General features: G+C 49.2%; 1 protein-coding gene across 5 annotated transcripts in view; it reads left to right on the top strand.

Annotated features, from left to right (window-relative positions):
- The first annotated feature begins 603 nt into the window (after nt 1-603).
- IL1RAP (interleukin 1 receptor accessory protein) overlaps nt 604-20367 on the top strand; it is a 49807-nt gene continuing 30043 nt past the window's right edge. For 2 of the 5 annotated variants that reach the window (XM_052803740.1, XM_052803744.1), the window contains exons 1-2: nt 604-694; nt 17746-17813. In XM_052803740.1, the coding sequence (XP_052659700.1) occupies nt 17747-17813 (67 nt within the window). In that variant the 5' untranslated portion in view covers nt 604-694; nt 17746. Of the gene's footprint in view, nt 695-736; nt 1008-17742; nt 17814-20367 lie in introns of those variants that run through there. The other 3 variants (XM_052803745.1, XM_052803741.1, XM_052803742.1) reach the window with 3 other exon arrangements.

Raw genomic sequence — 20367 nt, 5'->3', positions numbered from 1 at the left:
GCAAACTTTGCTTCCCTGCGGGGCAAGCGACCCGCAGAGAGCGCAGGGGGCTGCAGCGGCATTAGGGCTGTGCACGCCAGCCCGCTTTACCGAAACAGGCAGCGGGCTGGCTCCAAAGGCTCCAGATGTCTCTTGGCCGCCCGGCGGACGGGGCCCTGACTTCAGGCAGCTGCCTGCCTGCCCGCCCCTCCGCCGCCGGCAGCTTCAAGCCGGCAGGACAGCTCGGGCCAGGAGAGGGAGCCGTGGCCCGCGGCCGGCCGCGTAACCCGCCTCCTCGCAGCAGGACCCCGCAAACTGCGAGAGGGACACGGCGGCAGCCTTCCGCCTTACAAACCCGCCCTGTGCTCGCTCGCTCGCTCGCTCGCTCACCGCGATTCCTCCCACCCCGGCTGCTGCCGGTTCCCCGGTGTGACACCACCCCCCCCCCCAACACCCCCCCCCCTCCGTGCGCGGAGCTCGGGGCCGCGCTGCAACCGGGGGCACCCCCGCGGCGCGGGCGGGGGCGGGTGAACCCTCCCCGTGCGAGTTAGGAGCGCGGCCGGCGGGGAAAGGGGCGGAGCGGAGCCGGGGGCGCGGACCGGGGGCGAAGAGGAGGAGGAGGAGGAGGAAGAGGAAGAAGAAGAAGAAGAAGAAGAGGTGGAGGAGGGCAGCGCGGCGCGCGGGACACGGCTGCGCGCGTCCCCCGCGTTCTCAGGTGAGCCACGGTGCGCGGGGGTGGGAGGGGTACACGCGCGTTTCTGTAGGCGTGGGCGGCGGGCGGGAGGCGCGGCCCCGGGGCGGGGGGGTCCGGCCCGCCCCGGTCCTGAACTTCCCCGCACTCGGAGGGAAAGTTTCTGGCGGAGGCGGCGGTTTCCAGCCCCGGCGGTGCGCGGGGTGAGGCGGGCGGTGGCGGCAGCAGCCCCCGCTCGTCGGCCGGTGGGGAAAAAGGAAAGAAGGAGAGAAAGAAGAACCGCTCGGGAGAGCCCGAGGAGCCTTCGCGGCCCCCGGCCCGGAGACGCCTCTGCCCGGTGAGAGCGAACGTGCGCGGCCGCGTCCAGCCCCGCCGGGCCGGGGTTAAGGGGAGCGAGGGACGGAGGGGGCGAGCGGGCGCTGTGGCGCCTGTGCTGCTGCCGGAGCCGGGGGGACCCCGCCGCTGTCCCTCGGTAAAGGACGCAGCCGGTGGGAAGGCAAGCCCGAGGCGAGCTGCAGGACCGCAGACGCGTGTCTCCGCCGCTTCTGCAGCCGCGCTGGCCGTGCCGCCGGTACCCGACATGCAGAGTGGTTTGCTTAAATTCCCTCCTTTGGGCCGGGGAAATTTGGATATTCCTAGCTAGAGCGCTACATGCACTGACAAATGCAACTTTAATTTTCATCCGCATTGCAAACGCGTGAGCCTCTGATACCTGTTCTGTTCTGCTGTCAAACAGATCTTTGAAATGGAAGGGGGGAGAGGAAGGGGTCAGACTTAAGCTGCAGCAGAAAAATGAAGTGGAAGAGACGTGTCCAAGAAAACAGCCTGAAAGTGATTAGATGCTGGCAGCAAGATGCCTTTTGCTGTGTGTTTGTTGAGGACAGCTGCCCCCTTATGTGAAGCATTTTGGGGGGGTTTGTGGATGGAAACTAGATGGTGGGAATGCTTTCCTGAAAAGGAAGCCATCGAGGCTCCAGTGCTTCAGGTGGCCCTTTTCTGTGCCAGTGTCACTTCCCTTCATTACAGTGGCAGTGCTTGTTCCCCAGCCTGGGCTGGCTTCTCGGAGTGTGTCTGTACGGTGCTTGGCACAACGGGATCCTGATCTCAGGGCCTTAGGATGTTACTGTAAACTGGATTATAAATACACTGTCACACACACACACTCCTTCTTTCCATCCTAGCCTCTGCTTTGTGAATAGCTGGTTGTAACACTTGGATAAAATTCTGTTTTTCTTTACAGATCTTCTTTTCTTATAAAGTGATGGCTTTTGTTCCATGCAGTTAGTTTTGTTATCCTAGGAAAGGCTTTTTACTTCTGGATTTGGGAGATTGCAGCAAGCTCCTTATCTTTTTTTAAAAAATTATTTGCTATATAATTAAAATGTACTATTTTCCTGACACTCCATTTTTAACTGTGGCCCCTCGTGGGTAAGCAGAACTGTTAGTGAACTTATACTTCCATACACAGAAGGATTGTGGGGTGTTATTTATTAACTGTGCTGTGGAGAGTCCCTATCTCATAACTTAGAGGGTCATTTATAACAGGTTGCTTTTGGCAGCTCTGGAAGATTTACTTGCTTTCTTATGTTCCTTGCAGGAAAAGCCTCTCCTCTTTGCATGGAGAGCATCACTCCAGCCCGAGGGCTTTCTGGTGGGAGGGCTCGGTGCTGGGAAGGGTCCTGCTTTCTGCTCCCATTGCCTGCCTGGCTGTGGTGAGTAGGGAAGGACAAGTGGAGAGGATTAAGCTCTTGAAGTAGGTGCAGGGTTGTTCTTGTCACTGGGAACACCTTCTCTGTAGGAGCGGTTAAGGATGTAGAATAACATGGAATGTGGAGAGTAAGGCTGTGAGGGCGCGGGGCGGTGGAAGTGTGCAGGGCGCTGAAATGATCAGGAAACGTTAAGCTGGGAAGGTGGGAGATGCTGCATGGAGGTGAAGCAGAGAGCTGTGGGGTGAGGGGTTAAGTTTCTAACACAGTACCTCTGTGCAAGGCAGAGGACAGGTTTACACGCACGCAGCCCTGTGACTTTCTTTCCATGTCTCTGGATGTAGCTTGAGTTCAAAGTGTCTATGTATTACATAGGAAGAGCTGTGCTTGCTCAAGTCTGCCCACGCATGGTCCCTCCAGAGTCTGTGAAGGAAAGCTTGTGTCTGAACACCTCGGGGCTCTCTCCTTCCAGACCTCTGGAAGGGGCTCTGCTCAGGTATCCTGCATCTGAGCATTAGCTGGTGTGCAGTGGGGATGAGTACTGCACCGGTCTGGGCTTGAGCAGGCTCATACCCTGGGTCAGGTAGTGCTACCCCAAAGTGCCTCGCAGGAACACATGGGTAAGAGAGACTTCGGAGGGTTAGGAGAGCGGTGTGGCAGGAGGTTGGATAGTGCCTGGATATGTGGAAGGATGGGGAATGCCTCCTTGCTGGCCTTGGTGCTATAATTTTATGCTCTGAAATATGCATATAGGAAGGAGGAGGCAGAGAGAGCTTGTTCCAGCTTTATTCCTTCAATACCTGCATGTGCCAGATGCTAGCACCAGGGAAGAAGCATTTCATTCCTTCAGAACAAGAGGCCAGATCTGTTCTTTTATTCCTTCTCACTTATGTCAGGATTTTTATGTTGGTTATTTTGGCAGGCATATGATTCATATTCCTTTCCCCATCTGTCCTGGGTCTTCCAGTGTTGTCAAACGTCCTCCCATTTCAGCAAGACTCTGACTTGCAAAAAATTGCCACAAACGTAACCCTTGCAGCTGGCGGTGTGGGAGAGGAGGTGTCCCAGCTTGGTTCTCAGAGCACGGGTTGCCTTAGCAAGGTGGACAGTTTGGAAGATTATAATCAGCATGTGAATGCGTTCAGGTATCTGTGAGCATCCATGCTGTCCGGTCTTTCTTTTCATCATACTGTAACGGGGAATGCTTTGGGAGTAAAAATAGACATATGGAAAAGCCTGTATAAGCTGAAATCTGTGAACAGCTCCACGTTATCTGGGAACTGAAACACTTTCCACAGTGGAGCTCACAGTTCAGACCTTGCCTGCTCTCCTCCTTCCTCCCCTGCCTTTCTCTTGACACAGCTCATGGATTTCTCTGCTCCCATAAGCAGAGCCAAGAGCCGTCTCCTCTGTGCTGCCAGGCTGATGCAGCCCAGCCGGTAGCATCTCTGTACCCGGTGGGTGAGAGCTGGTGCTCCTTCGGCTGCGCAAGGTGGGCCAGATGCAGAGGCAGAAGGAAGGCAAAGCTGGCTGTCATGTTTGCCACGCTTGAGCTGACCCCCTCTCTCGCACCAGCTCTGCAGCCTGGGTGCAGCTCAGGGGCTCACGTGCAGGTGGGTTTCTTTCCCTCCAAGGTTTGTAACTGCTTTGTTCTGCTCTGCCATCAGCAAAATGTATGGCTGAGATTTGGTCACTGCTAAACTGGAACAAAACAGCTGCTTCTTTTGGGAGGTATTTTAGGATTTCTCCTCCCCATCCCAATGTTTTTGCAAAGCAGAAGGCTAATCTCGAGTTTCTCAGCCGCAGTGTTTTTACGTGTAGGGCTTTGGCATGCAACTGAGCCACATGTATGCTCGGAGAGACTGCAAAAAGGAAACTGATTTGAGGAAATTAGTTCAAATGGTGCCTGTGCTTTTGGGAATTTAGATCTTAGCCAGCACACTTGCTACCTTCAACCTCAGAGGTCTCAGTGAGACACATGCACAGATCATGATATTCATAATTTCGGAGTCTTATTTGACAGAAAATAGAATACAGGAGCATGAATGTACAAGCATACATAGTTTGTTATAGGGTTCCTTAAAAATAGTTTCTGGTAAAAGAGGATTTCTACTATGAGCAAAGAATTGTATCTTTAGTCAGTCCTTCGTTAATTTAGCTACTGTCAGTTTCATCAAGTGGGGGCTATATCTCCAGGAATTCCTCTGACACAGGTTTCCCCTGAGTTGGCATGATTATCCAATTACAATTTTAAGAAAATTACAGCAAGGATAACTGGCTAAAGATAGAAGTCTCTGAGAGTGTTAGGGAAAGAGAAGGAAAGAGTGTGAGAGAGCGAGAGCTTCATTTTGTCGTTTGAGTCAAATGAGGAGAATTATACTGGTCCTTAACTTTTTCAGTGAGTGGAGTCAAGGTCCCTGGTGTTGGGTTTGGACCTTCTTGCTTTTCTTCTTACTCTCCTTCTACTTCTCTCTCTTTTGTTATGTGCCGACTCCATATTTATATGAAAAAGTTACGCTGATTCTTACGGAGTCTTTTTAGATTTACATGTGTTAACAAAAAGGGACCGTTAATTTAAAAGCTCTATTTGGGGCAGAGAATAAGAGATTGCCATGAGTCCTGGGCTGAATCAGGGGAGTGGTAGGTGGCTCCTTCTCCTGGGAACACCAGGGAGGTGCCAGAGAGCCATTACCTTGGCAATCCCACCCAGAGCAGGGTCACCAAGAGCTACCAGCTCTTCCCAGCTCTCTCTAGGTGTCCACAGAAGGAGACCGTATTATCATGCCTGGAAGGAGAACTGGATGGTCGTGCGCTCCCATCCCATGTCCATCATGGGTATTGGGATCCCTGAGCTGGCGTAGGGGAGTGCCCAGTTGATTCGGAAGCATTTGAGACTGCCATCAAGGCGGTTTAGTCGTCTTTATTGCTAACAGCTCTCTTGGGCATGGCTGGGCAAGCTTTACTATTTAATCCTTACAGCTTTGGATCTGGCCTTCAGCTTCAGCCAGTGTGGCCATGGTCAGTGGGTTGTCTGGGCGCAAGCTGGGAGCTCTGCGTTGCAGCCTGGAAGCACCACGGCAGAAGGCTGGTTCTTGGCTTCACAGGGAGCTCCTCGGACAGGTTTGTTGTGCGACTGAAGGGCAAAGATACAACATGAATCGTGCGCTCACACAAATACTTAAGAAGCCTCTTCAGTTTTGCTAAGCTGAGGTGTTATCAGAATTAGAAGAGGACTTTAAAAAAAGGAGAAAAACAAAAAGAGAAAGTAAGTTTTAATACCTCTCTGTCTCTTTAACTAGAAAAGCTGCTGTGTGTTGTGGTATTTTGGGGTTTGTTGTTTTTTTTTTTTCCTCTCCTGGTTTTGCTTAATCCCTTGCATGACTGAAAGAAAGTGTAATGAAATATCTTGACTCTCTTAGGCCTGATCCTGTCCACTCATAGGCATGTGATATTTTCAGATATTCAGAGGATGATTCTTATATATTCGACCAACTTGTGTGTAAAAGCTTGCAAAACTGTGACCTAAATGTTTATCCTTAGTGCTGACAGGATGCTGTGGAGCTGTTTAACGATATATTTATAACAATTATGCTGCTTGGCGAGAAAGACATGATGTTTTCTTCTCAGAGGGATTATTTGCTTTTTTTTGCATTTTACTGCCTGTTATTTGTGGTTATAGTTGCCTTTATCATCTTACCTTTTGTCCTAGATGTAAATAAAGAGCTAATTACAGTTAATCTCAGTGCAAGGGAATGAAATTTTTAAAGAGTGAAGAATAACTCCCATCTGTTAGATTTGCAGTAGCGTTTTGGGGTTTGCCTTCTACTCGGAAGGAAGCCAAAACTTATCTTGCTCAATTTAAAGTTTTCCTTGCAATATTTAAACTGGATTTTTAATCATTTAAAAAACAAACAGAAATGGAAATAGCTTTTCGAATTATGTTTGGCCATGCTCTTAACATGCTGGTTGCTAAAATGTGAACAGCTCTATCATGTTCCTACTGAAATGAGTTGAAATCCCACTACTAGATTCTATAGGAACAGGTTTGAAACCTTATTCTGGAAAAGCATCTATTTTTCATAGTAGTATATTGCATTTCTGTGTTTCCTGCCTTCTGGGACTCCATGTGCCCAGCCAACCAGCCCCAAAATGACTTGTTCCAAGGGAACTGCTGCTTAAGTAGTTACTATTTAAGACAGGCTCAGAACCCAAGTTTTGCGTGGTGGGTATGTGGTACATTTAGCCCCATCAGCTCCAGTGACTGCTGAGCTCAGGGAATTAATCTATACTTTGCACTCATATGTTATCTTTCATCTCGGCATCTCTAAGCACTTTAGAGACATTAAGATGCACAGCTGTGGTGTGAGGTGGGGAGAGGCTGTTATAAGTGTGGCTGGGGAAACAGAGGCACAGATTTCAGAAGCCCCTACTAATGCACTCAGTTCAGGGGACAGCCATCTATAAGCTCTCTGATGCCTGATTATCAGGCAGGCACTACAATTTTTCATGCACTACAGTTGGTGATTGATGCCTCTGTATGTTTCATGTAGATTAAGCAGAAACTCATATTGCTACCCTAAACTAGTAAACTGTTTTAAAATCTTCCACCTTAGAGACTTATGGGAGCATAGTAAACGGCAGTGGCAGGAGCCCAAATTTCTAGTTATTATTTTCTGAGGTTAGCCCTAGTGCAAAAAGCAAACCTCACAAGGAACCAAAAGTAAAACCACCTCACCTCTACCCCCCCATAGTAACATCTAGGGCCACCATAGTAACATCAGCAATCTGTTGATTCAAAGCTCCAGGATCTGTAGAAAATACTTATTCTGACAGTAAGAGCCGTACAAATTCACTCTAATACAAATAATTGGATTTGTTCCGTTGAGAAATAGCTACCTCCCCCTTCTTCCTTCAAGCACAGACACCTCCCAGCCCTTGTTTATAAGGAGGAATCTGGATAATGTGAGGGGGATGTATGTGTTGCTGCCCAGCGTGATAACGTTGGCAGGCTGCGAAGGGCTTGTAGGGCACCCAACCTCTTTGAATGAGCACAGATGTGCTGCTGGATCCTAAAATGTGTTGCTCTAGCTAATTGTGCTGGTTGCAGTTGAGCTAGACAGGGCTCGTGTTGGGGCGACTGAAGGATGTGGCAAAACTCAGGCTCCGCTGGATTAACATCCCCATGGACTGGGTTGTCTTTCCCCCTCATCCATTCTCCTGTAAAAATAGCCACAGCCCCAGTGCATTTACCTTTCTCCACCTTCCTTGTTCTGTCTCACGTTGCTATGTGGGCTTTAGGGAGACTGTTTAATTCTGGCTCCTTGGGAGGCTGCACACACACAGACACCCCTGAACCAAGGCCACGGAGAGGTGGGAATGCTTTTCTCCAGGCTTACTGTGTCCTCCTCTTCTCCCACTGCACAGGGGAGCTGCATTTTCGCATTTCAGCCCTGCTGAATAGCCCTGGGTTGTGGCTACCCAGGAAGGCAATGTTTTCCCCTTTCTAAGCTTCCCCCCCAACCTTGTCTGCCAGGTGCAATGACTCTGTAATTGTTGACAAGAAGTTTCAAAGAGCAAGAGGGGAAACAACCCAACTTTCCAAAGACACTTAGTGATTGCTTCCTCTCAATGCAAAGAGGTGAGGCAGCCCAGGGCTAGGGTCAGTGCAGATTTGAGAATATGAAGGCATCCGCTTCCTGGCATTGAAAGTGCTTGGAACAGAAAATTTTGGAGACTTTTCAGATTTTTGGCCCTTTGCAGCAGGGTTTTAACACATAGTGGTATTTCCTCCTGTCACTGCTCCTTGTAGCCTTTGGAAATGTCAGCAGTGCATATATTGCCTTTTGTTTGTCATTCAGCTGGAGAAATGAATTCATTGCCCTCATGAGATCAATCATATTCTCCCCAAATAATTAATATTGATGACAATCACAGCACACTGCTTGCTGCCTGCGGCTCCTTCTCAGCCTTCCCACTGTGTAGGTGCTGTGGGTCACAGAGCAGACCTTCTCGTAGGAGGCTCCTGGACTTGAAAATTCAGGGTGCCATTGTTAGAAGATTGAATTTAGAGCTGCACTGATGGGGTCAGTGCAGGCAGAGCCTGAGCAAGTTCCCTGTGAGGGTGCAACCTAATATTTGCAGAAGGAAATGTTAGAGACGTGGGGAGCAAATGCGATGCATGTGACATGGGAAGGATTGTCTTGTTCTGTTTCTCTTTTCCTCCTTTTTTCTGTCCGTACCCAGCTTTTTCTAGTCCCCTTTGCAGAGTGCAACTGTACTGTGCTGACCAGGAAGGGGCAGGCACGTGGAAGAAAGTTGCTCTGATAGTCACCAGGAGCACCAAGTGGATGGGTTGGGAACATGGAGGCCCATGGGAGGGCTGGAAGGACCTCTGGAGAACTGCTTGTAAGTGGGGTGTTGTCCTGGGGGAGGCAGGTGACTCCTGGGCTTTCAGCGCCTTTGCTGTTCCTTTTTCTATTGCTTTAAATTTTGCTGTGGATTGATGTGTAAAGCACACTTACAGAGCAGCTTGTTTGAGCTGAAGGAGGGGGAATGAAGCATCTTCATGTCTTATTCTTGTTTGCTTTTTCTTATAAGGCTAAATGCGATTAAATTAACGTGATTAATAGAAGTGCCAAGTGTGGAAACACTGTGTGGCCCAAACTTGAAAAAGAAAAACTCAGCTGGCTTGCTTTTACCCTTGAATACGTTGCTCATCCCAGGCTACCCGGAGTCACTTGAGGAAATCCTTCTCTTATGCCACCACAGGGAGAGTTGGAGATCAGGGCTTCACCACTGGCAGCAGCATGGGTAAACCTGCCAGCGGTGCTGGAGACGTTGCAGTCTGCCTGGGGATTTTGTGGCAATGGTACAGTAAAAGAGATGCTTGGAAAGGGGAGTGAAACGCAGTGATGTTGTGCTCTGGAGCACGGTGGTGCTTGGAGGCTTTTTGCCGGCTGTGTCCCTCTCTGGGGGAACAAGAAGGGGAAGATGTTGGCTGAATATGGAGCAGCCGTCCTGGGAATCTGGTCTGCAAGCACTGAGGGCTGTAAGGGGAGGAGGTGAAGTGAAAGAGCAGGTATGTAGCTGGCAGCAAGGACTTGAACTTAAGAAACTCTTGGAGAATTTTTTGAGACTGAGAGCCTATTACAGCTAGTGCTCAGCAGGGCTGGGTGCAGCTCCTGTTGTGACAGTGGGGGTGTGCAGTGGGGCTGCAGAGCACTGGCTGTGCCTGGCTGGGCTTGCGAGGAAACACCTCTCCTGGGAAAGCTGCTCTGGGGTTCAAGAGTGCCAGGCCAGTCCTGTGAAAGGCACTAAACCCAGCTGATAAGCCTGCTCGAGTCTGCATCGTATTCTCTGGCCTTAGAGGCTTGGGCTGAGCTAGCTTGGAGTTGCTGCTGTGCAATCTGTTGCACAATGTGGATGTGCTGCTATATCCACAAGGACGTTGGAATAACCTCTTAGAGAGGGCAGTGGAGTTGCTTACATCTAAAAGCCATTAAAAAGGTCAGGAGGCAGAATGTATAAATTAAATGCTTGTTCTCAGATGTCTCCAGGTGCTCCATGAGAGCTAATCAGAACTATTCCAGCAAGGGAGGAATCTCACCCTGGATTCCTTAAGTGTCTTCAGGTCTCTGAGCCATGTTGGTTGCGGATTTCTTTTTTTCTGTGCAGAGATTAGTTTGTCAGTTTATTTTCCAGTAGCGCAATACGTGGGTATTTCTCAGAGCTCTCCTTTCACTGTAACATCGTTGTCCAAAATAGAAGCATTGTGTCTGGCTTCATGGAAGGTCTCAGCTCTCTTTGAAGCTCTGTTGGAAGCTTTTCATTCCCTGGCTATTCAGACTTAAAAAATAGACTATCTTGGCTGGATACCTTTTGCTTGAGCACAGAAGTGCTCTTGTAGATTGGTGTTTGAACTGCTCGGTGGCCAGTGTGTGCGCATTGGTAATCTGTGCTGTTTGATTTCATAGCTGTGACTCAACCTGCCCCTCTTCAGCCCACTCCACAGATCTCTCGGTGATAGTCCCAGCTGTTTATTTGTATTGTCCAGGTGTGCATATATTTTGGAGAGGTGACGGATATTGAGCTAGTTTATTTTAAATGTATGAAATACAGTGTGCTCTGCCTGCTGAACAGCTGCCAGTCTATAATCAGCGGCACCCTGGGCTCCAGCAGAGCAGTGTGCAAGATCTGTAGCATTTCTGCTTTGCCAAGCCCTGAGAGGACCCCAGGAGAACTGAAAAGGAAAGGAGGGGATACTGACTTTCTTCAGATATATTTTCAAGCCCCTCACACTTCTCTCCACATGTCTAGATTGCCCTTTTTTCCTTTTCCCTTGAGAGGGGGAAAAACAGCTTCTTCCTCTGAATTCTCATTATTAGCGTTAAATCTGTTGAGCCAAAAGGACACCAGGAGATGGTATCTAAATGCCAATAGTGGATCACAAATTCCCTGCCTGGCAATCGCCTCGATGTCCCAAACATTGGCACTGGCAGAGGCAAATCTTGCACTACCAAGGAAGCTCCCAGAAATGACTCGCTGTTAATGAACGTCTCCCTGCTTTTCCCCAAGCCTCTGAGCCCAAGGTGGGGCTGCTGCCTGCTCTGCCCGCAGGAGCTCTTGGTGCTCTTTGAAGGTCAGCCTTGCTCCGGCAGTTTGCGCTGCTGTCTTGAAGGAGAAGAGCTTGGGATCACCTCCTGGGGTGATCCCAGAGTGACACGGTGTGGAATTTGTTCATCCCCATGTAAAAAAGTAATTACTAAAAAGCCAGCAGACTGCAGCCCTTGGCCTGGATGTGCAGCGCGGGAGGCCAGGGAAGGGCAGCGGTGGGTGACAGGCAAATGGAGCCGCCTCGGATGCCTGGTGTCATGTCCTCAGCTGGCAAAGAGCTGGCTGAGCCACTGACCGAGAAGACTGTTTCCAGATTTTCTTGGGGTTTTTTTGTTTGTTTCGGGGAGTGGTTTGTTTGTTTTTTCCTCTTTCTTCTGGGTACTCGTAGACCTGGGTGTAAAGCTGTGTGTGAGCACTGTAGCTCCCCAGTGCCAGGAGCCAGTGCTTCCAGGTCCTGTGTGATGGTGGCCAGCTCTAGCCAAGGAAGACAGAAGATGCTTTGTGCTAGCGACAGGGGAGAGCTCTCACCAGGGCAGCTTTCTGTATGACTCCCATCATTTCCCCCCCCCGCAAGAGCAAGTGTTTAATATTTGCTGTGATTCTGGCTAGCGACAAAGTTTCAGTCTGCTCAAATCTAAATGTTTCCTTTGGTTCTGATGATATAAATTGCTTTTATAATAGAAACATTTCAGAACAAAATCCTTTCAGCCTGCTCTGCGGTCAGGCATGCAATAGCCTGGTAAGTGCAGCTACCCTGGCAAAAGTGGGACTTCAGCATCGATCTCGTAGGCCCCTGCCTTGGATGCGTCACCATTAGATATGCTGATTGGGTCACACTTACGGCTCCCGTGATATCCCTGATTGCGGGCCAGGCTTCAGCCCTGGCTGTTTCCTGCTGAAATATGCCTGGCTGTTAGGGAGCTGCTGCCAAGACAAATTGGGCTCCCTGCCCTTAGGAGAGATGTGAATGTTTTTCCGAGGATAGCGCTGGGGGCCCTTTGTTGATCAGTGTGCCTGTGTTTGAAGTGGTGAGCATGGTGTAGCGTGCGTGAGAGCAGGAGAAGCGTTCTGAGCTGCTTATGGAGTTCATCATCAAACTGCTGCTGGTTTTCTCCCCATTCTGTTCCTGGAAGCTGTCTGGGAAGGAAGATTTTAATGAACATGCTAATTCCTCCTGGGGAGAAAAGTCTGGACTTCCGAAACCCGTCGCCTGTCTTTCTACCCACGACTCCAGAGATTTCAGTGTGACATTACATTGCTTGGCAGGGCTTTCCGCAGGACTGGGCAGCTCGCTGCAGAAGTGGCTCTGCTTTGAGCACGGGTACGAGTAGAAATGCTGACGCCGTAGCAAAGGGTGGTGCCATGCAGTGCCCAAATGGCCTCCGGAGGAGAGGCAGGGTCAGAGAGATGCTGCGCAAAGCCCGGCTAAGTGGCACCAAGATGGTTTATGCTACAGTAATTCCCCCCTTTATCTGACTTACTCCTGCACATACTGAAAAGCGAAAGTGTTTCCTGGAGTGCTGAAGGGCCTTTTCCCACTTTCCATTAGTGTTTTTGCTATTGCTTTTCTGCAGCTGCTTTTGCAGGCTGCCCTTTGTCTGCCTTTTGGATTCTTTGAATTTACTTGGACTGTACATCTATTTTCTACATAAGAAAACCCAGCAAACTCATCAAGCAGCCTTCTCCAGTGCTGCTGCACGATGATGCAGGGATGCAAGGCTCATGGGCCCACAGTGATGTGGGAGCAGAGGACCTGTGCCCCTCTCCTGAGTGCCAGCCTCATTCTGCAGCCCTTCAGCCTTCAACCCCAAGTCCACATGGCATTAGAAGCAAAGCATTTCCTAAGCTAGCCCACCCTGGTTTTTGCTAGCCTTCCTGTGTTTGCATCTCTTTTCCTGGGGCCAGTCCTGCAATCTTGAATGCTTTTGACTCAAAGGGGCTTGGGACAGAATTACAGAAAGAAAATAATATGTAAAACCTGCTCTGGCCGGTGTTATTTTTTTTCCTCTTTCTGAAACAGCCTTATTTTAAATGCCCTTTCAGCCAGAGCACTTAGTGGCAAGGTTTTGAAGGGCGCTTTTGTTCTGCGTGCCGTAGTGTGACTTCTCAGCGAAAAGCAAAAAACCTGTCAGCTCTCCCTAGGTGACTGTGGTTAGGAGGGACAAAGGCATTTTCTTGGAAAATGCAGCATTGTTCTGTAGAGTTGGTACAGTGTCTTTGAGAATAGGTGTACAGTAGTTACTTTGAGTGCAGCTTTCTTCGTTAATTATTTGACATCTGTCTTGGGTTTTATAATCATTTGGAAAGCGTGTAGCCTTTGCGGGGTCCATGCTGCTAAAGGCAGGAGGGAATGATTCCTTGCCTAGGTTTGTTTGGGAAGGGTGTTTTATTAAAAGGTATTTTATATGAAAATACGTTTTTTCTGACATAAAGGCCACTTCTTGCCAGTATCAAATGAAAAAACAAACCTTTCCACCACCTCTGCTTTTAAGGACCGGAGACACTTCCACGACTGTGTTTCCCCCCACCCTGCTTTTCTTTGCTCCCCAGTAGACAGAATGTGAAAGTTTGAAGAAGAAAATGCTCAGGAACGAAAAGGAAACAATTTCTGATTTGAAACAAAATTAACGTTTCAAGTTCCTTAAAAAAAATTCCAGCAACAGCAGTGATGGATCATTTTCCCCAACTGCTCTGAGTTATTATTATTAGAATGTTAATTTATGGAGACATTAAGAACACCTCAGCGTATATTGGTCTCATGAGAAGTTCCTGGAGCGCTGAGGATGTATCAGAGCTCTACAGCCTTCTTCTGGCTGCTCTGATTGCCTGCTTTCTAGCTGTGGTGTGATTTCTGAACTGGTATGCTCTTCTGCTCGCTGATTTTATTCCTGGCTCCCTTTATTTTATTTGCTTGTGTACTAGAGGCGAGGTCTGTGTCCTTTTTGGGTGGACACAGTTAGGTGAACCCCTCCGCTGCAGGCTGGTGTTTGCACTCTCTGACCTCTGGCTCCTTTGGTTGCAGCCAGAGATGCTGGTGTTTCAGTGCAGTGATACCAAATTGTGCAATGAGTTAATCAGACACCACTCGAATTGCATCATATGCAGGCAAAATGGCAACATGCTTTCTGATGTCACGAAGCAAAGAAGCAGGTTGCTGGGAAAGGCTGAGAAAACTCTTGGTTCCTGGCAAGACCGGAGTGGGTTGTAGTCCTGTGGTGTCAGATTCTTACGGCATTGCAAAACCCACCCTCTCTCTGCAACTGAATGGATGCAATGCTTTTTTCCTGGTGTCACTGCAGAATCATGTTATCCTCCCAGGGAACAAATGATGACACTGTGTGACCACAGGACTGCTGAGGGAAGACCTTTCTCTTTGGGGTATGTCACAGATTTCAGGCCTTTTAAAGCAAAGCATCACAATGCTAGCAGCACTAGTATACAAGAATTGGCCCCTGCACTGTGTTAGTAGTACAAACCATCAGATCCTGTGGCATTAATTGGTTTGGTTTTTTTTTTTTTAATAATTGTGTGCCACAGGAACGGACTTGGACTGCAGGAACCATCCTGCCCTACAGTCCCCTGTGTCTTCTTCATTGTGTGCGCGAGCTCTCCGTTTCTTTACCAAAGGGGGAGAATCCTCTTGTTTCATCTCAGCTAGCAAATGCTGGCATAGTCAGGGCATCCAGGAGGTTGCGACAGCTCCCCTTGACCAGCCCTTGACTCTGTGCCTGTGCCTTCCACGGCCACTTGTATTTTGTATAGTGTGAGAGCAGCCAGGGCTGTGGTCAACTGAGTCCCATTCCCGTAATGGAGAAATTGCTGTAATCTGACAGGCTCCGTGTCCATCTGTCTCCACTGATAAGATCTCTGGAGAGCCTGGAATGAACCAGAAGTAAATCACACCGTGTAAGTCTTCTGATTTTAGAGCTGGGTAGAGCAAGGAACAAGAATTTTCCTACTAGCAGGCAGAGCATTGGAAATCTTAGATACCTTGCTCGTGGGAACAGAGACCTGGTGGCTCTTTGAGACAGTTGAAAGGAGCATGTTCCTATGAGCATAGTTAATGGATGTAAATATTAGCTTGCTGCAGAGTTCATGTATCACTGAGTGAAATGTAGTAGTTTATTTTGGCCTGGGGCCACGTAAATGGCCTTGCTCTAAACGAGAGAAACTCATCCAAAGTCTGTAGTTGTTCCTGCTTGCTTCAGGGCTGAATTCAGTCTGATTTGTGCAAAATGCAGGAAAGAATCACTGGAAAATAAGGATGTGTTAGGACACGCTGTGCATTTATCTAATGACAAATGGAGAGGGAACCATGAGGGATCTTTATTATGAGAATGATCCTCCCCACTGTTTACACTTTCTCTCTTCCACCATCTGAATTCCCAAAAGTTCCTAAATTCCTACCTATCGTGGTTTAACCCCAGCCGGCAGCTAAGCCCCACACAGCCTCTTGCTCACTCTGCCCGGATGGGATGGGGGAGAAAATTGGAAGAGTAAAAGTGAGAAAACTCGTGGGTTGAGATAAAGACAGTTTCATAGGTAAAGCAAAAGCTGCACACGCAAGCAAAGCAAACCAAGGAATTCATTCCCCACTTCCCATGGGCAGGCAGGTGTTCAGCCATCTCCAGGAAAGCAGGGCTCCATCACCTGTAACGGTTACTTGGGAAGACAAACGCCATCACTCCAAACGTCCACCCCCTTCCTTCTTCTTCCCCCAGCTTTATATGCTGAACATGACGTCGTATGGTCTGGACTATCCCTTGGGTCATTTGGGGTCAGCTGTCCCAGCTGTGTCCCCTCCCAACTCCTTGTGCCCCCCCAGCCTGCTTGCTGGTGGGGTGGGGTGAGAAGCAGAAAAGGCCTCGGCTCTGTGTGAGCACTGCTCAGCAATAACGAAAACATCCCTGTGTTATCAACGCTGTTATCAGCACAGATCCAAAATATAGCTTCATGCTAGCTACTATGAAGAAAATTAACTCTAGCCCAGCCAAAACAAGCACACTGCCAAAAGTGCAGCATGTTGGTTCTCTCTGTCCTATCTGATGGCATAAAGATGTTTTATCTTTCTTCAGCATTTCCAGAGGGCAGAAGTACTTAATTTTGTTCCCTCTCTACAGAGTCTTATTAATTGACATTGGGAGCTGGTTGTAGATGGCAATAGAGAAGGGTTTGATTAGCAGCTGGCATTTCAGTTTGAATGAAGGAGGTAGGGGATGACCAGCCCTCTCAGCTGGACCCCAGGGAAGAAAACTCACTTTCTTCCCGGCTTCTTGCCCATTTCTGAAGGTCTTATGGCTTCCAAGGCAGTCTGTAGCCCTTTGCGTGGACTGTGCAGGGAAGAGCAGGCTGGCTCCGGATTTCCTTTGTCTCTTCGAGATGAGCCCAGCAGAGGGAAAGCATTGTACAAAGGCTTTTCAGATGCACGCATTGAAAAGGAAGGATTCAATATCCGCTGCCGGATTTTGAGTAGTACAGTTCATGCATCCCATTCTTGTTACTCTGCAGTCTGTGCAATCTCAGGTGCTCTCTGCTTATGCTTGAAGCCCTTCTGTGTAATGCATATATTATGGACAGGATTATGAGGGACATGTTTAAGGGAGCTCTGTGGCTTCTCTCCCCACCCTTTTAGCCCACCCTGGTGGAGCAGATTTCCTGTCATCTCACGAGCACGCTCCTGACGGTATCACCATGCTCATTACTGCATCTGCCCAGTGGAGCTGAGATGCTTTGATGAAGTTCAGCCTTTTAACCATCTCTTCTCCCTTTGTGATCTGACAGCACCCAGGAATATCAAATGCAACCTTCGCCCCATTAATGAGAGCACCCAGTATATGTCAGCTTTTGTGACTACCAGCTTATAAATTGCATCCTGGAAAACCTAGAAACACAGGGAAATTTAATTCCAGTGAGGGAACAGCTCCGAGAGCTGAATGCCAGGTACTGGAGCAGGCGGCAAGTGAAAGTCTGGCAGTGTACATTTATCTCAAATTACAGGAAATTGTGCTCTGTAGCAGGAACGGAGAAGTCTGGGGTTGGTTTTTGCCTATCAGTGCTGCTTTGAAAGTATAAACCTTTGTTCAGATAATTTCTGAAAAGAGTACAAACCTGGTGCTTGTTTACTCTTGTGAGGTGGCCATTCCAAGGAGGGTTTGACTGGAAAGAGCTGGTGGAGCCTTGACCTGCCTGCAGGAATGGGGTGAAGCACAGGACTCTGGCAGCCGGCCTCTTTGCAGGTCACCAGCAGCACACCTTGCAAATTCGGACTGCACCGGCGTGGTTGTCATGCCGAACTGTCAGATGCACGTTCAGTGCAAATGTGCTTCAGTTGCTGCTTGCCATCACGAATGCTCTCTGCACTCGTCCTTAGAAATGAGTGAATGAGGCACTGGCAAAGGACCTTGGTGTTTTGGGAGTCAAAGCTTGGGATTTCTAGCCTGCAAGCATCTACCTCACTCCTTGTGCTCACGGATATAGACTATTCCAGTGACTTAAGTCAATGAGCTGGGCTGTCCTTTTCTGAGCCATCACCTCCCAGGCTTGGAGAGCTCACGCAGCTGCCTGCAGGCAGAACAACGCTGCCATACAGATGCTGTTCTTAAGGAATCTTAATGAAATAAAAAAAGAACAAACCAGAATTAAAGGATCACTGGTGGGTGGAGGAATAAACACATACACTCAGAGTTAAAAAATTGTCTGCAGTGATGAAAATAGCGTAAAATAACCAGAACCTCTGTGTGTGCTTTGTCTCAGCAGGATGAAGATGGTCAGTGCGCTGCTGGTTACGCTCTGGCTGTGCATGGTCACCCTCGGCAGCGGCTCAGGTAAGGATGTGGCACGTGATGGGTCTGCCCACTTACCGCGGGAAGAGCTGATCTGGGGCTGGAGAAAGAAAACTGGCCGCAGTGATTTTTAAGCATTTAGAGTATTCCTGGATGAAATGGTCATGTGCAAAATACTTTAGCAAAACACACGAACACTATGTTAGTTCTGTGTGGGTTTTGTGTAATGCTCACGTATAGAGGCTACAAGCACGGTGTAAATGGGTGCATTAGCAAATAGCAATAAGCACCACCTCAACCTAAAAGTGCTTTGCAAATTCAGGCTGCCCACTTGGTCAGTTTTGTTATTCCCCTTCTGCGAGAGGCAAAACCAGGGCTCAGCACACGGTGCTGACTTGTCACTGAGTTGTAAGCGGGACCTGGGCTTGAACCTGAGCTCTGCTGTTCCTGGCTGGATCCAGAGGGGATTTAGATTCCGACTCTCAGATTCTGACTCATGCCTCAGCGATGCAAGGGGAGAGGGGAACTTCTTGAGTAAGAGGAGCTCTCTCTCATACCCGTCTCACTGAGTCACTTTCCTGGCAGGAAATATGTTGTCATGCTCACAGCTCCTCTGGCACACGTTCAGCCCAGCTCTTGTGAAGAGGCAGATTGTGTGCGTCTCGGCTCCGGACTTCCTATTTGGGGGTGGAAGGAGACAGCATGATTTGCAGGAGGCGAGTGGAAAGGGGGAGGAAGGAAAGAACAGCCACTGGCTTTATAGGGGGAAATGTTCAGAAATAAGGGCTGTGCAGGGGATTGACTAGTACCCCAATGAGCCCTTGCCCCTCTGCAGCGCTGGCAAACAAGCAATTATAATACTGTGAGGAGATAAACAGCTCTTGTATCATTATCTTTTGGACCATGCTGAATTATCAGGGCCAGGTTCACAATACGCACTTCAGCAAGGTTCATCTCGGTGCAGGGCTCATCGCGGAGGCTGAAGGCTGGATGGCTTTTCTCCTCGGGTTGCCCGAGGGCTGCAGGCATTCAGTAGGGGGATGTCTCAGCCTGGCTAACAGGGGTCTGGTGGAAGTGGCGAGCAATGGGGAAACAACAAACGAGAAAGAATATATGGCCCAGGTCCCCTTGGCTAAGCCCTAGGTAGTAGAAGTGCCTGGGGAAGGAGGGACCCAGCAATGCAGACCGCCGCTGCTTGCTGGGAAAATCCCCGCTTTGCGTGTTCTTCTGGACGTGCTGTTCTGCTCTCCACCAACGCAATATCCTCCTCCTGCTGAGGCAGCATTACAACACCCCACGTGCAGTCATCTTGGGCTTTTTCAGAAATGGGAGGTAGGTGCAATTGAATCAGGATTGCCCAGGAAATGTTACAGCAACTCTAGAAGCTGAGACTGTCAGCTGGGAGCAGTCAAATGAGCACCCTGGCGTTTGGGTCACACAGGCTTGTGCCAATTGATCTGGCAGAACCCTCTGTGCATTTCTGTGAGGTATTTAGTGCTCTTTAAATATTCCTCCTTTAGCAGAGGTTTTCTGTACAGGATGGTTAGAGCCCTTGTAAAGTGCTGCAAGAACATAAGTGTCAAAGGGTGATACATGGGACACGTGATCGGTTAAAATAGATTTCTTCTGCAAATCCACTGTAGTGTATGCAATTAATTTTCTGCAGGTCCATGGGTGACAGACCCACTTTTCAGTTCAGAGCTCCCTTTTTGTTCCATGGACATCATAAACCACTTTGGGCTGTCAAAACATCTTTTGTTATTCATGATGGGCTTGGATGGCTGTTTGTACTTGGATGGAGGGGCAGCCGTCTGTGCAGCCCTCTGTTACACTGCGGGGTTTCCTGGGACTGGCACCAAAAGGGAACTGGAGCTCATTTCACCCTTGCAAAGTCATAAATACAGAGCAGTGTGGGAGACCGGACATGCTCTGATAATGTTACAGCATTTGGGCTTGCTTTTTCTTCTTGGAGCGGGGAGCGTAGGTGGGGGGAGCAGAGCAGAGGTTATCCGGAGCGAATGCAGAAGGGCTGTGCACAGTCTGCAGCTGCCCCAGTGGTCTCCTAACACCAAGCGAGGCCATGGGGATGGGTAGCTCTCACTAGGCAACCTGGCTCGTGGGATATTTAAGATGTGTAACTTGGTAGCGATTTATCATTTCAGCTGGATCTTTTTCTGTGCTTTGCTATAATAGTCATGTAACACTGTATTGTCGGGACCAGCTCTGTCTCCAGCCCAGGCTGGCAGGGGGCTGGGGAAGACTGGAGGCAGGGGCAGGAGTCCTGTTGTGGTTCGCTGCCACTTTTCCTGCCTGCCTCTTCAGTCCTTCCCAGGGAAGCAGTGTGGTCAGCAACATTGACTGGGGACTGCCCAAGCCAGGGGTACCAGCTCTACTGAGTCCCGAGCTCTCTGAGCTTACAGAGGGGATGAGGAGCCAACACTTACTAAATTTCAGCTATAAAACCCCAGCACTGCTTCGGCTATAATGCAGACAGCCTTTCTATCCAGTTCAGCCAGTACGGCCGACAGTCTCCCTGGCAGCGTGTCAGAAAGCTTCAGCATTGTACTTCACCCTAACTCTTACTGGAGAGACAAAT

This window comes from Harpia harpyja, chromosome 12, assembly GCF_026419915.1.
Source record: "Harpia harpyja isolate bHarHar1 chromosome 12, bHarHar1 primary haplotype, whole genome shotgun sequence".
NCBI lineage: Eukaryota > Metazoa > Chordata > Aves > Accipitriformes > Accipitridae > Harpia > Harpia harpyja.
Note: the sequence above shows the minus strand (reverse complement) of the source record. Positions and strands in the feature narration are given on the sequence as shown.